The sequence below is a fragment of the Sarcophilus harrisii genome, chromosome 5 (genome assembly GCF_902635505.1).
Source record: "Sarcophilus harrisii chromosome 5, mSarHar1.11, whole genome shotgun sequence".
NCBI classification, from domain to species: Eukaryota; Metazoa; Chordata; class Mammalia; order Dasyuromorphia; family Dasyuridae; genus Sarcophilus; species Sarcophilus harrisii.
In genome coordinates this window covers 228,023,112-228,039,608 of record NC_045430.1, presented here as the reverse complement: position 1 = coordinate 228,039,608, position 16,497 = coordinate 228,023,112, and the positions used below count along the sequence as shown (strand labels likewise).

The 16,497-nt window shown below is 35.2% G+C and overlaps 1 protein-coding gene across 1 annotated transcript in view; it reads left to right on the top strand.

Moving 5' to 3' along the window:
* Positions 1 to 15,500, top strand: part of GAD2 (glutamate decarboxylase 2) — an 81,978-nt gene extending 66,478 nt beyond the window's left edge. Inside the window, exon 16 of the mRNA XM_003771856.2 lies at positions 11,721 to 15,500. Within this exon, the coding sequence (XP_003771904.1) occupies positions 11,721 to 11,894 (174 nt within the window). The 3' untranslated portion in view covers positions 11,895 to 15,500. The remainder of the gene's footprint in view (positions 1 to 11,720) is intronic.
* The last annotated feature ends 997 nt before the right edge of the window (positions 15,501 to 16,497 follow it).

The following is a 16,497-nucleotide window of genomic DNA, read 5'->3' as shown; positions in this document are numbered from 1 at the left end:
CCCCTTATGTTTCCTCTTCTATAGGATGTATATCAATGGCAAGTATTGTGAGGTTGTAGTTGGGACAAAGTAGGAGATGTGAAGGAAAATTTAACTTTGAGAGAAATAGGATTGTGACTAAAAGAGGGTTGTTTTGAATCATCCATTGGAAATTTATTTTAGTTTGGATGAAAAAACCTGATTTTTGGTCCCACCTACTGGGACTATGACAAGAAAACCTTGAGGTGTCCAGAAGTCTGTTCAAGTTCAAGATTAAAAAGTTCCTGTGGTCTGGCCCCTCACCTCAAACTTGAATAGACTTTTGGGATTCTCTGTGTTTCTGTGGAAAAACCAAAAGTCAAATTACAGGCACATGACTTAAGACTCATAAGAGATGATCTGAGAGATGACAGACCTATTCTAGGAAGGAGTTTATTGAAAAAAAAATGAGAATATTGATTACATTTAAAAAAATCTGTAGTTTTTCCTCACTGTCAGGAATGATGTTTTTTCAATTAAATTATAAAAATGGCCTTTATTAGTAACTAACTTTACTTATAAGAATGTTAGAATGCTAGAATCAAATGAGTCTATTCTTTTTTTTCTTTTTCTAAATGAAACCTCTGGCTAGAGGAAGATTCAATTAAACTGAACAAACATTTATTAAGGACTTAATTATTATTAGGTACTATTAGGTACAAGATAGTGACAAAACCTGCCCTCTGAAAACTAACATTCTCATGGAAGGATAAAGCTTGTATATAGATGAATATAATACAAGGGAGGATATGAAGGAGACTAAGGAGAGACTAAACTAAGCAGTGTAGAAAACACTAAAAATGAGACTTCAGAGAAGGGAGAATCAGCAACCCATCTGATCCTTGAATGAAGATGAAGATCATGAAATTTATCCAATGGTTCATTTGAATAATCCTTTAAAATTTGCAAAGCACCTTACATACATCATTTGATTTGAGGCTTAGAACAATTCAAATTGGGAGACAGTAATAATAAATATTATTAGCCCTTAACACAAGTGACTATATAAAGAAGTAGAGTGCTAGACTATACATATTTCAAATTCTGCCCTTCTTCCTTCTAGCAGTTTGACTCTGTGTTCCTTGGGAAATTTGATTGGACTTATTTTATGTCTTGGGATGAGTTATATTACATGTGTAATTGGTGTAGGGAGTTTCCATATCAGGAACTACAAACATTGATTACAAATTACAAACAAATCATTCGCATATTCAGATTTACACACAAGAAAACTGAAACTCATAGAGTTTTAAATGACTTGTCTACATTTATATAGCCAATAATTATTAGGTAGAATTTGAATTCAGGTCTTCCTCTTTAAAATCATAAATATCGGTTTTAGCATATTATATAACATGACGGAAATGGAAATCTTTCCCTGTAATTCAAAGTTAGCATATCATCAAATCTTTAACATACTCTTGAAAATCTGAATATTGGAAGAAGGAGCTGAGAAAAACCATGATGAATTCTCGCTTCTATCCTTCCATTTTTATTACTGAATCTGTCTGGCCCGATAATTGATTTAGCTACCTGATCACTAAGAAATGGAAATGTAACCACATATGTATTTTAAGTTTAACCTTTCTCCATTTGCATCTAAAATGAATGAGAAAAACTTGTTTGAGAAAAGAATTTTGTTCAATGAAAAGTCCTTCAGAAATAATCTAACCAGAAAAGAGCTGAAGGGAAGTAGGTAGATCTAAGGAATAAGAAGGGACCCATAGAATGGATGGGGGATAGTGTTTAAAGGGAATGGGGGAATCAAGAGGAAATTTGCCTGCTGGTCATTTTTGCATATTCCCAGAATAGAGAAGAGGAAGAACAATGGCCAACCCACTGTACTGTGAGCCTTTGGGCATTTAGTGATTTGACCTTAATGACTTTAATTATGAGATCAAGATGGAGTAGAACCAAAGAATCTGAGATTCAGGCCAAGTTCCTCGTCTGAATATTGGTTAGAGAAACAAGGTGTCCTCCTTGAGAGTGGTATTCATGCTCCCAGCCCTTGCTGGGATAAAATTTGGGAGGTAAATATAGCTTTTTGGAGGTTTAGACTACTGCCTGGCAAAGATTTATAAGCTTAGAGAATCCTGATATAATACCATGGGTTGAGCATGATAAGAATTCCCAGATCAGTCCCACAGAAACAAAGTTGGCTACTGGCCAAGGAGAGTACCCTTGGTTGATAATATGGAATTGTGGGGAACAGATGCTGATATGCCAGTTAGGTGACCTGTTAAACTAAAGGTAGCATAAAGGCTCCTGAGAATAAAGGGGCTGGGGCATTATGAATGCTGGGCAGGGTGTCCTATGATAAGTGGATCAAAAGTCACTATATCCAGCCTATACATAGAAATAAGACAGACTTCTGGGCAGCAGAAGCAGATTTCCAAAAATAGTTTTATCCTCACAAATACATTTTTCAAATTTATTTATTTTTAACCTTCTTAAAAAATTTGAATTCCAAATTCTCTATTTCTCCAATTCCTGCACCACTCATTGAGAAGGCAAGCAATATGATATCAGTTACAGATGTGAAATTATGCAGTTTATTTCCATATTAGACATGTAACAAAAAAAAGCAATTAAACAAAAAGGGGAAAATATGCTTCAATTTGCACTCAGAGTCTCTTTCTCTGGAAGTGGGCATCATTTTAATCATGAGTACTTCAGAATTTTCCTCTCATTGTATTGATCATAAAACCTAAATTATTAACAATTGATCATCTTTGCAACATTGCTGTTACTGTGTACAATGATCACCTGGTTCTTCTCACTTCACTCTGCATTAATTCACATGTCTTCCCAGATTTTTCTGAAATCATCCTGCTCATCATTCCTAACAGCACAATTTATCATGATTTGTTCAGCCATTACCCAATTAATGAGCATCCTTTCGATTTTCAATTCTTTGCCACTACAACTAGAGCTGCTATGAATATTGTGTAGATTTAAATCCTTGTCCTTTTTAATTTGTTCTCTTTGGGATTAAATCTAGTAATGATATTTCTGGGTCAAAGAACATGCTCAGCTTTATAGTTCTTTGTGCATAGTTCTAAATTTTACTGCAGAATGGTTGGACCCATTTACAATGCCAACAGTGCATTAGTGTCCCTATTTTCCTATATCCCCTCCAACATTTATCATTGATGTAAGATAATATCTCAGAGTTATTTTAATTTATATTTCATTGACCAGTTTGGGGCATTTTTCTGTGACTACTGAGAGATTTTATTTCTTTTTCTAAAAATAGACTGTTCCTATCCTTTGACTATCAATAATTCTTATTTTTTATAAATTTGATTCAGATCCATATACATATATGCAAATATATGGGAGAGATCATATAGATAAAAGAAATGAGGTCTTTATCAGAGAAACTTGATTTAAAAAAAAAAAACACTTTTGATCATACTTCATTGCCTGTAGTATCTTTTGGCAAAATGTAGTTTCCCTGATTATCTCTTTTAATTAAGTCTATTTTTGCTTTTGCTTCATCTGAGATCATGACTGCTATCCTGATTTATTTATTTTTACTTCAGCTGAAGAACAATAAATTCTGCTCCAACCTCTTATTTTTAACTAAATGTATGTCTTTCTGTTTCAAGTGTGTTTCTTATAAATAATATATTATTGGATTCTGGTTTCTAATTCATTCTGCTATCTGCTTCTATTTTATGGGTGGGTTTATCCCATTAATATTCACAGTTATGATTATTGTGTATTTCCCTCTATCCTACTTTCTTCTGTTTATTTTTCTCTCTTTTTAACCCTGTCCTTCCTCAAATGTCGGTTTTGCTTTTGAATACTGCCTCCCATAAACTACTCTCCCTTTTATTACCCCCATCTTTCCCTTATCCTCTTCCTCTCTTATTTCCTTTTTTTGAATAAGACAGTTTTCTGTCAGTTCTGTGGCACAATGGATAGAGTGTCATTCCTGAGTTTAATCTGGCCTTGGATACTTACTAATTGTGTAACCTCAGCCAAGTCACTTAAGCCCATTTGCCTCAGTTTCCTCATCTGTAAAATGGGGTGGAAAAAGAAATGACAGCTCATTTCAAAATCATTGCCAAAAACAAACCAGAAAACTCCAAATGGGACCATGAAGCAAGAACCAAAACTTAACTTAAAAACATAAAATTTCTATACCCAATTGTATGTGTATATCTATTATTTCCTCTTTGGACCAAATCAGATGAGAGTGAAGTTCAAAAACTGCCCGCCACTACCCCTATTTCATGCCCCACTGTAAAAGCTCTTCTTTAAGTGTCTCTTTTCAGTGAGATGATTTTCCCCATTCTTCCTTTCCCTTTCTCCTTCTCCTAATGCATTCTTTTTCATCCATGTTTTAGATCACTCCAATGTAATCAATTCATTCCCATGTCATTTATCTATGTAAAATCTTTTTAATCACTCTAACAATGATAATGTTCTTAAATGTCCCATGTATCATCTGTGGCCATACCCCTCTGAACATGCTTGATCTTGTCAGAAATTACGTGTACCATTCCCATAAAGGAATGTGAACAATTTAACCTTATTGAGTCCTCTATGATTTCCCTTTCATGTTAACTTTTTATGTTTCTCTTAAATCATATTTGAATGTCAGTTTTTCTATTTAGCTCTGGTCTTTTTATCAGAAATATCGATGTCATCTATTTCATTCAATATCTATTTTTTACCTGAAAGATCATACTGAATTTTTCTGGGTAGGTTATTCTGGCTATATTATTTGTAATACTAGCCTTCTTGCCTTCCAGAATATCATATTCCAAGTCCTTCATTCCTTTAATGTGAAATCCACTAATTTTTGTGTAATTCTGATTGTGGTTCTATAATATTTGAGTGTTTTGGTTTTTTTTTTTTTTTTTGGCTACATGCAATTTGTTCTTCTTGACTTGTGAGCTCTGGAATTTGGTTATAATATTCATAAGAATTCTCATTTTTTTAATCTCTGTAATCTGTAATCTCTGTAAGGCTGTAATCAGTGGCCTTTTAAAATTTCTATTCTATCTTCTGGATCTAAGCTATCAGGGAAGTTTTCCTTTATAATTTCTTGAAATATAATATCTAGGATCTTTTCTATCATGGCATTCTGGTAGTCCAATAATTTTTAAACGATCTCTCCTTGATCTGTTTTCCAGGTATATTATTTATCTGATGAGAAATTTCACATTTTCTTCTATTGTTTTATTCTTTTGACTTTTTTTTTATTGTTTCTTAATGTTTAATGCAGTCATTATTTCCACTTATTCAATTCTAATTTTTAAGGAATTTTTTCTTTAGTAAGCATTTGTACCTTTTTTTCTACTTGGCCTATTTGCTTCTTAGAGAGCTCTTTTCTTCAGTGAATGTGTCTCTTTTATCATCTGGCCAATTATGTTTTTTTAGGATATTATTTTCTTCAGTATTTTTGGTGCCTTTTTACCAAGCTATTTATTATCTTTTCATAATTTTCTTGCATCCTCTAATTTCCCAATTTTTCCTCTGTCATTCATCTCTTTCTTTAATTCTTTAGGAATTCTTATCAGATTTGTGACCAATTTGTAGGTTTTATTTTTCCTTTGAGGCTTTGTGTATATCAGTTTTCATATCGCTATCTTCCAAGTTTGTGTTTTGGTCTTTCCTATCACCATAGCTGCTTTTTTAAAATAATCAAGTTCTTTTTGTTGTTGTTTGCCCATTTTAAAGTCTATTTCTTGACTTTGATCTTTATGCTAAAATTAGGTTTTGCTCATCTGAGCAAGGGAAACCATTATCCCAAGCTTTACGCTTTCTCATGTTGCCGGTTTCAGAGTTTCTGGGGAGTCTGCAAGTTCTTGTTGCGTTTAAGATAGTGTTATCCTAGGAGAGGTAGGGTCATTGCTCTTCAAGTCTGCCTTTTGGTTTTTACCCAGGGAGGGTTCCTGCTCACCCAAGCCACAAACGCTAGCACTCTTTTCTATCTTGAGACTGTCTCCAAGACCCTGACTCTCCTGCATCCACAAGAGATAATATTCTGTACCGTAAAACTGCAACAAGGGCCCCTTCTCCCTTTTGATTAACCACAGGTGCTCCTCTCCACCCTGTAACTCTGACTCAGGACTTCATAGTTGTAAAGGAGTTGCCAAAAACCACCTGGTCCTGTACCCAGTGTCAGCTCAGCATTCCCTTTAATTTCTTTCTGATAAGTTTTCTGTCTGTCCTTACTATTCTGGGCAGTAAGAGCTCTTCCTTCTGCTTCTCCTTCTGCTGCTACTGGTATAACCACTTCCAAGGCTCAGCATTGCTGTTAGTGCCATATGTGCCCCAGACTATCCCCACCATCCTGACACAGATCTCTCCTTCCAACCTCCTAAGCTGTTTTGGGTTGGAAAAATGTCTCTCCCTGACTTTTTGTTGCCTGTGTCATCCCAAAATTCAACTATTTGACATGTTATTTTAGAGTGGTTTGGAACAGAATGTTCAGAGAGTGCAGCTGGATTGCTGCCTCTGCTAAGCCATTCTTCATGAATATAATTAAGATCTGTCTATATTAGAAAATAAGATTGTGATCTCTTAAGAGGCTCTGATAGACATTGAAGCAGAAAGGGGGCAAGTTATAGATTACTGATTAGTGCAATACACATAGACCCATGTGAAGTGGGGATAGATGAACAGTAACAGAGGGCCATTCCTCAATCTTGAAGGGCACTTCCTCTGGAGTCACAAGACAAATATATTGATAGCAATGTCTCTGGTTCCTTTTGTCTTCATTACACTTAGTCATTATCTCCATCTCTTCTATCACCTTACTATACTCCATTATAACTTGAAATGCTCACAAATGAGTAGGAATGGATTGAGAAATAAAGAGTAGAGGTAATATTGGACATGTACTTTTGGGAAGGATGTTCTATAGTATGTGTTTAAATATTGGGTAGTAGAGAAGGAAGGGGAAATTTAATTCCTGAATATGGCCTTTAAATTCAAGATTGGTTTTTCATTTTCTTTTATTATAGTTATTATTAAAAATGAATAAATAGCATTTATAGCCCTTTAAGAGAAATGAATGTTATAGTGGATTAGGGGAGCCAACTTTGACATGAGAAAAAATATGTTCAAGTCATGCCTTTGTGACTAAGGGCAAGACACTTCACTTCAATGCCCTTTCTAAGCAACTCTCTAAGCCTATAAGTAAGATAGACGTTATCTATCTTTATATATGTATTGACAAAAGGAGTTTCTCTTTAGAGTTTTCAGGTGGGCATGAGACACAGAGAGAAAGACACATAGAGACAGAATAAAGAGAGGTAGACAGAGATGGAGAGGAACACACACATCCAGAAAAAGAGAGACAGAAAGAGAGATAGAAAGAGAGAGAGACAGATGAAAAGAAACAAACAGAGAAAGACAGAGAATGTAAAATTGTTTTCAAATTTTACCATGCTGGCTCCCATAGTTAGCTAGTTAAAAATGTGTTTATATCTTATGATTTGATAATTCACAGTAGAAAATTATTTTTTATGCTTTCTCCCTCCCTAATTCCTGCTACTTTAACATAAGCTCTCTTTGGAAAAAGCAATGTTGACTCAAACAGGGAAAATGTTCACTGGACCTTATTTTAACAAACATGAAAAAGCTAATGGACCAGCAGTAAAGAATGATCCCTAACACCCTTCGTCTGCACTTCCCCAGTCCCAAGAGTGATAATGATAATTAGATCTCCAGTGAACTTTCAGTTTGAAGGAGAAGCCTTTTCCCAGTGGATTTCTTTATTCTACTGGTCCAGGAATAGGGTAAGATTTCTAGAAGGAAGTGAGAAGTCAATGTGTTCATTCAAGCCATCAGGATCTTATCCTGCCTATGCTTCCTTTGTTAGTGTTTAATCAGTTGCCACTGATATTTCGTTTATTTGGCACTGTCTTTTTCGACATCTAGAAATAACATCTATTAAGACAGCTGTGGATTTGCCAGGTTCAAAGGCAGGTGGACTTTGATACTGTTTATTCTGAAATCTGTCTGGCATATGAATTGATAACAGATTAATGTTTTGATCTCTGATTTTCACTCATCTAAAATAACAAATGATCACATTTCACAAAATTCTGCCATTTAGATACTGTTTGTTTGGGTTACTCATTTAGATATTAAGTTGGGACTTAATGTCAAGTCCCAATTTCAAGTAAAATAATTATCTTACATGTTCTGACAGTCTAGATGTTGTACAAGGACCCTATATAAATTGATCCCTCCATAACAAACAGTTAAAACTCAAAAACAGTTAGGAATTTTTTCTTGTGCCTTAAACTTCTTCACATCCAAACTAGTCTCGGAAACTGGAGTTCCTTTCCCAGTTTGAGATTTCGGATCCTGGTCGTGCATAAAAATCTATCACTAGTCTTTAGTATCAGACTTGTGAATTCCACTTCTGCTTTCCAGGTGATCTTGTCTTGTCAAGACTTCATTTTTGCATATCTATGATTGCATCTTTTGAGGTTCACTCCCTGCATTGAACCTAATTCTCAGAATAGGTATATCCCAGTTTCAAACCTCAGTTCAGATTCAACATTCATCCTAGGGGGAATAGCACATCCTGTGCTCGCCTAACATTAGAGGACAAGGTTGAGCACATGTACAAATCCATACAGAATTTTAATACACTCCAGGAAAAAAAGGGACCTTAGAAATCACGAGGTCTAGCCATTAATTTTCTAGCTAAAGAAACTAATTCTCAGAGAGGTGAATGACTTTGTTCAAGATCAGCTGTAAAATAAGTAGAAGAATAGGGATTTGGACTTAGGGCTTCTGATGTCAAATCCCAAATTCTCTACACCATTCCATCAATCATAGGAAGAAGTCTTATAAAGAATCTAGTCCAATGCTCTCTTTTAACAGTTAGGGAAACCAGAATTGCCCAAAAACACACAACGCATTTCTTCGAATTGGTCCTATAACTTAAACTAATTTCAAACACGTTAAGCATTTTAAAGATGGAAACGGCAGCACAGCTATAGAAAAGAGATGAAGATTCGGAAATCATAGGATCATAGAGATTGTCATTTTGTTGGGTTTTTTTTCCATTAATAGAAGCTAAATATCCAGGAATAAAACAAAACAAAACAAACAAGAAAAAACAAGTAGTCTCCATTCCTGAAAGACAAAATAAATCATTGGGCTTGTCCCTGAAATAAACCGGAAGTCCCTAGGATGACCAACATTCTTCGTTCATAACAGTATCAGATGTTTTCTCTCCCTCCCTTTTTCCCCTCCCTTTCTGTCTCTCTCTCTTTCTCTGTCTCTGTCTGTCTCTGTCTCTGTCTCTGTGTATGTGTCTCTCTCTCTCTCTCTCTCTCTCTCTCTCTCTCTCTCTCTCACACACACACACACACACACACACACACACACACACATTCATACACACATATACAAATGACAAATGTTCTATTTTCCCCAGGGTACTTTCATTTCCATTTGGCCAATAGCAAAGCTGACTTTTTATATTACTTTAGGCGTTTGTTATAAAACTCTTTTATATGCTCTAAATTTATGAGCTTCCTCAGAACCAGGTGAAATAAACAGTTCAATAATTGTGATGGCCATTTTACAGATGAGGAAACTAAGCCCCAAAAGTCAAATGACTTACCCGAAGTCCAGGCATTCTGACATTAAATTTAGTATTCTTTCTGTGATACTTCATTGCTTCTTCTGGGTCAAAGACAAGGACTTTCCTTGAAACTTTTGTTTAGGGATCTAGAATTTAAACTTATGCCACTGTAGAGAAAGCTCTTTTTATTGTGTTCATTCTGAAGTCTTGATGTGTCTAGGGAGTCCCAATTATGTGCTTTTCATTGTGTTAGCCTAAGGGGATGCAGAAATGTAAAAGACAGTCTCTGCCTTTAATGACCTTAAAAATCTAATTAAGGAGATAAAATTCACACGTACAAAATGACTTAAGAACGAATAGAACAAAGTATAGAACAAAGGGTTCTAGTGGAAGAGTACCAATACAGTTCTTTAAAGTTGGGGGTGGAAGTGTTAGTTAATTTGTGACATAAAACTGCATACAACAGGTAAAACTTGAATGGAGCCGTGAATAGTAGATTGAGGAATTGGAAGTTGATTCCACAGGTCACGCAGCTTGATGGCACAGTGGACAGAGCATTGGGCTTGGAATCAATAAGACTCATTGCCTGAGTTCAGATTTGGCCTCAGATACTTCGTAGCTGTATGGCAAGTCATTTTACCCTGTTTGCCTTCATCTCCTCATCTGTAAAATGAGCTGAAGAAAGAAATAGTAAACTACTCTAATATCTTTGCCAAGAAAAACCTAAATAAACACAACTAAAAAATGACTCAACAATAACAATAATTTCATGGGCTATAGGACTTAGCCATTATACCACAATTCATTTTGTGAAAGCAAATCTCTTTTACACTTTTGCACATTTATATTGGATATATCTGTGCTACTCTGCCCACCTTCTCACACTCACACACTCAGGAGACAGTTTAAATACTTATTCTGAAGTATCTCTATTTCACTAAAATACTATGAAACTGAAACATTACACCCCCCCCAAAAAAAAAAAGATTTAAAATGGAATACAATGGAGTTGAGGCATAGAAAACATAAAATGCTCTTGAAACAAATGGAAGTTATCAGTGGTCTGTTTGTCTTCTGGCCTTACTATTCAGTTTTCCAAATCTTATTTCTAGAGTATTTGTATTTAATGGGTTAGAATAGCTATTGGACATTCTAACCTTTAGCATGATAATAATGATGATCTATAATCTTCCCTAAGTCATCACTAAAAAAAATCATCATTTAAAAAACAAAACCAATAAGGTAATGCTTCAATGTTCTGACAATCTGTTGTCTTGAGTACTTCTTCCACTGATAAAGATCACAATCTATCTGTTCCCTTCATCCATGCATCTATTGTCCAAATATTCCATAAGGATCTCTAGAAGGGATTCATCTCAGGATCTCTGGGTTTCCAAGGGACCACCTGTTTTTGTCAAATGGATTGTCTGTTTTGCTTTGACATTGATGTGGAGTGGCCCTAGGTCAGAGAATTCCTTCAATACAAATCAATAGCAGTTCTATAAGGTCACATTTTAGAAAATTACCTAGAAGCACCAAGATGTTAAGTGACTCACTCACCACCACTCAGCAGTATGTATCAGAGATAAGATTTGAACCTTGACACCAAAACTAGCTTTTTATCTCTCATCATCTCTGCCTCTCATGTTATCTCTCATCAGGTACCAATCACAGGAAGGTAAAAAACACTATTATACCTAACTCATTAATGTGAAATCTCACAAAAGTTCCATCATTTGTTTGCTATGATGGCACTGAAGATGATAGGATCAAATATATTAAAGTTGGAAGAGACATTAGAGATAATCTATTCCAGTCCCTTCGTTTTATATATGAAGAAACTAAGTCTCTGATAAGGACACGTGGCTAGTAATTGGCAGAGCAAGGTCTCAGATGCAAAATTCTTGGTTCTAATGTCCTTCACTATACCATGATACCCTTGAGGTCTTAATCATTTTGCACTGGGAGATGAATAACTTCATCTAATCTCAAGAAAATTAAGAATTTATTTCTTAAAGGGAAAACAAACATGACTGAATTTTTTCAAAGGAAATCTAATTTCAAAAATAAAAAAAGATTCTTTTTTTTTTTACATATTTGTCTAAGAAAAACTCTCATTTGGTCTCTTCCACAGGTCGCCCCTGTGATTAAAGCCAGGATGATGGAGTATGGAACCACCATGGTCAGCTACCAACCCTTGGGAGATAAAGTCAATTTCTTTCGCATGGTCATCTCAAATCCAGCAGCAACTCATCAAGACATCGATTTCCTGATTGAGGAAATAGAACGTCTTGGACAGGATTTATAATCATCCAGCCAACCAAGCTATCCCAGCTCTCTAGCTAGACAATTAAGTTGTCACAAACTGTGTGAATGTATTTGTAGTTTGTTCCAAAGTGATTCTATTTCTATATTGTGGCGTCAATGTAGAGTACAGTTTAAAAAACCAGGAAACATTGCTCCTTTTAAAAGTCCTTCTTTAAGTTTGAGGATGAATACCTCTTTCATAATCAGCAGTACAATTAATAAGGAAAAGCTGAACACTGTTTAAAATGGTTCCCCCAATTCCAGCAAAATGAGCAAAGTTAGTATGTATTTTCGTTTCAGAGTAGTAGGCTTGAATGGTGCCAAATTTGCCCCCAAGATTCACAAAATGTTCTTTGGGGTACAGTAGGGAAAAAAGATAAAGCAAATATAAAATGTCTGTTGAAAATAAAAACTCTTGCCTTTTTCATAGTATTAGAAAAGAATTTCTAATTTACCTATAGCAACATTTCAAATGTATTTAAATACATATAATTTTACAAAAGGAAATATATATATATAAAGAAGATCCTATTTTATAAAGTATAGATTTTTATTTTATATGGGTTATTAAAACTTCTGGGGCAGAAATGAAAAAACTAAGCAGATTTTTTTTCTTCCAATGGAGGCACATGAGATTCTTAGTAATGCTTATTTTGAAACATAGACTCACAAATTCTTAAAATGTGGAACAATTTATTTCTACATGTCTCACAGCTTGTCACATCTCTAAGGTTTAGTATTTCAAAATCTCCCAAGAGCATCTGAGCTCTTAAAAATGCTTGATCAAATTAATTACAGGACAATAGGATATTCTTCCAATTAAGTTTTCCACATGGTCTTCCCTCAGCTGACCCACTTAGTACACAGTATTTGCCAAACTTCAATCTAAGATTCTAATAGGTTGATTTTCTTTCTTCTGCCTTCCAGTGCTTTCCTCCCCTTTGAAAAGCTGATGCTTATTCTCAAAGCACCTTCCCAAATAGCATTGAATTATTAGGTCATTCAGATTAGGGAAATGGAAAATAAAGTCTAATAGGGACTGAGCAGAAGTGATTGAAGCATGCTCCCAGGATGCAATAAGCCAAGAAAATTAAACTCCCACTTGGCAGAAAAGAGATCTATGTAAAAAAAAAGATCAAATCTTTCTATATGTTATATATCTTCAGTAGGTGACCAGGAAGAAGTCTTTTACTTCATGGAAGCTTATTTATTATCCCCACTTATCTTTAATGAAACATTCATTAATATTGGTAATATGGCAAGGGCAATTAAAATAACACAAATGATTCTTTTCCTCCAGTACAAGCTTAAATTTTCCTAATTTCCCATAGTGGAACATTCTCTTGAGTAGATCTTTAATTCATTTGCTGTCTCTCCAAGAATACAGAACAATGAACAAAATGTTTGGAGTAAGAGGTTCCCCAAGTTCGAATAGCAATTGACTCTTCTAGGTCTCTCCCTGCAGTCTCTTACATTAGGCATATTAAAGGTAATAAGGTAAGTGGACGTATGTACTTGTCCTTATGAAACAACAACATAGGAGAAAGTGGGCACAGATAATTCTCTGAGCTCATATTGCAGACCCTGATTACTTATTTATAAGCCATCCCCTAAGCTCTCCTTACCTCCACATCTGTTGAGAAATTGTTCAGTGTCATAGAATCTCTACACAGTAAAACTACAGGTGCAGAGACTGAAGTAAGAATACTCATGATTACATACCTAATCCTGCTCCTGATCAAAATAAAGTAGAAAAAGGAGATGCCCTGCCTGGAAATAGCAGCTAGCTATCTACCTGTCTATTTGAGTGAAATAGTTAACTCTTGCATCCTTTCTTCTTTGTTTCTATCAAGAACTTACTTTAATTATGCATTGTTAAAATGTATGCTTAAGCATATATGGCCTTTGGAGTTAGTTCTTCTTTCCCCTTATCAATGTATTCACTGGAGACTTTAGAAAATAACTTTTTATATATGCATATGTATTTATTCTCCCATGGAACAAGAATGTCATTTGAATATTTGTTTTGCAGCCAAGCTTCCTATTCCTTCCTATGAACTGACCTTCTGGATTCAGTGCTTGATTATGTGTTATGAGCTTTTGTGAAAGGTACCAGCAATTACTTGTGATGTTTATTAAACTAGAGCTCTAACAAGCCCATCCTTCTTGAAGAAGACAATGAAGTTCAATCTTCTGATCTCTTCCCTTTGTAAGCCAGGTTGCCCATTCCCTTTTGGTGCCATCAGTTAACTTAAAGAGGATGCCATTTTCTGTGACCATAAGCTAATATGATTCAAAAGTTGAAATCTTTGCACCTGAATATGAAATTATACCCTAGTTTTTACAGAAAAAGTCCCTGTTCACTCAACCTCATGGAGGCCATTTCTCCATGTTTAAGAATATTTTTGCCTAACACTATGCAGCTAAGTCCCCATCTATCTATAACCCAATGGATAAGGGCACAATCAAAAGCCCAAGTAGTACCAGAGACTTTCGATTAAAATAATTTAAAGTTTATCTACATTCCCCTGCTAAAAGGAAAACAAAAGTCTTAGAATTATCCCAGATTCCCTTTGCCATGTCCAACATATGTGAGACTGCTCTTTACAATCTTGTAAAGAAGTTTTGGTTTTAGCTTTAACTAGAATCAACATGGCCATTTTTGTTTCTGAAGCAATATTATGTTTCTTTCTTTCTTTAAAATACTTGAAAAAAAGTGCGGTGCGTTTTTATTTTATCTGAAATGTAGAAACGGTACTGACTTTGTGTAATGTCACAAGGATGTGAAGAAAGCAAGAAAGGGAAACAAATTGTGTCTGTAATTGTGTTGCCTTTTATTCTATTGATAGTCCTGTCTCGTCGCCTCAGATTGAGGCTGTGCACTTTAGATTTAAACTGTACAGTGTTGCAAATCAACATGTGTTACTGTATAAGCTTGTTCAATATATTATGGATATGTCACTTTCTGTGTGGTAGTTGTATTGAATCTTGATATTGTAAGAACTACATACACATTTGTCCCTGTATTATCTCTTTGCTCAGTTGTCCGACTTTCATATCAGCTCTAATGCAGAACATGCCCTTGCTGCTAACCTCCTTCCTAGGAGATTCACTATGACAAGAGTAGGGTGTTTTAATGAAAATAAAGATAAGAGTCTCACTTCGTCTAGGAGGATAGAAAAAAAAAATAAAACGATTACAGCAGCATCTCAATCTGCTGAAGTCAACGATATTCCATCTGCGGGGCAAATAGAATATATTCTCTTCCTTATACTAAGAGCAAAGGGCATGGGTGAAGACATAGTACATGGAGAAGGAAGAGGGGGGATAAATAACTTGGTTTCACCTTGCACGTGCACTTCTGTTTTTCAATGCTACGTACAAACACTGTATATTTATAAGTTGTGTGTACCACAACACAGGACACATCAGGTCTTTCAGGAGGTCATGGGTATTTTCCCTCACTACTTCATTTCCTGCAGCCAGAAAAAAAGACATATGTCAACCTGTTCTTCTGACCAAATAGAAACTTGTGTTTGATCAAAGTATTTTATCTGTGTTGTCTCTTGAAACCCAAATAAAAGCAGAAAATGTGGTTACACATCAATCGCTGAAATGTTTAGTATTTTTTTCCCCTTTCTGACCTGGATGATTTTGTGATAACATACCATATTTTCTCATGAGCATCTCAGCATTTTGTGCAAAAAGTGATGTTTCTTTCTTATCTGTTGCTTTTTGACTATCATTACATTTTGAGTCCCGGAGTTCAAAACCCTGAAGAACCCATTGAGACACTCAGCATCTGATTAAATCACAGAACCTCAAAGTTGAAAGAGATCTCAGAGGATATCAAGGACTGAACAAGAATCTTCTTTATGATATATCAAAAAAGTGCTCCTCCAGACCTTGTTTTAAGACTTCGAATGTAATAGAATCTACTACCCCTCACAGCACCCCATTCCACTTTAAGACAAAGCCAGTTGTTAAGAAGGTTTTCCTATCAGTTTCTGGAGTGCCTGGCACATAGTAGGAATTTAATAAATGTTTGTTGATTGACTGGCTGTAAGCATAAGCTGGTCTCTGAAAATTCTATTCATTCTTGAGAAAGGGTTGAGTTGAAATTTGTAAGGATGTAGATGTCTATTTGTGGCAGACATAACTGTTGGTTCAAATCCAAAGGCGTACTGACAGCTTATTCATCAATGGAAGGCAGAGGTACAGAGATGGCTTCATTTCTCTGAGTCTAAATCAAAAACAACAGCTCAAACCCCAAATTCGTGTGGAAAGGATAAAGAAAATATACCATTACCACCAAATCACATTAGTCCATTAGATTAATTAGCACATTAGACATTCTGTGGTTAAAATATCAATGTCTCCAAATTAAACAGCGTTCCTAAATTTGTGAGCCCAACAGAAGGCAAATTGCCAATCAAATCAGAATTTTAAAAGATTTATTATAGAATTGGAAAGAACCCCAAAAGTCATCTAAGCAGGGACTTATTAACTAAGGCATTTTGCCAATCCAAACTGACAGACTCATATATACATATAGGCCCTCATTCCTGATTCTTCTATTTGCAAATAATTCATAATTACTGGAG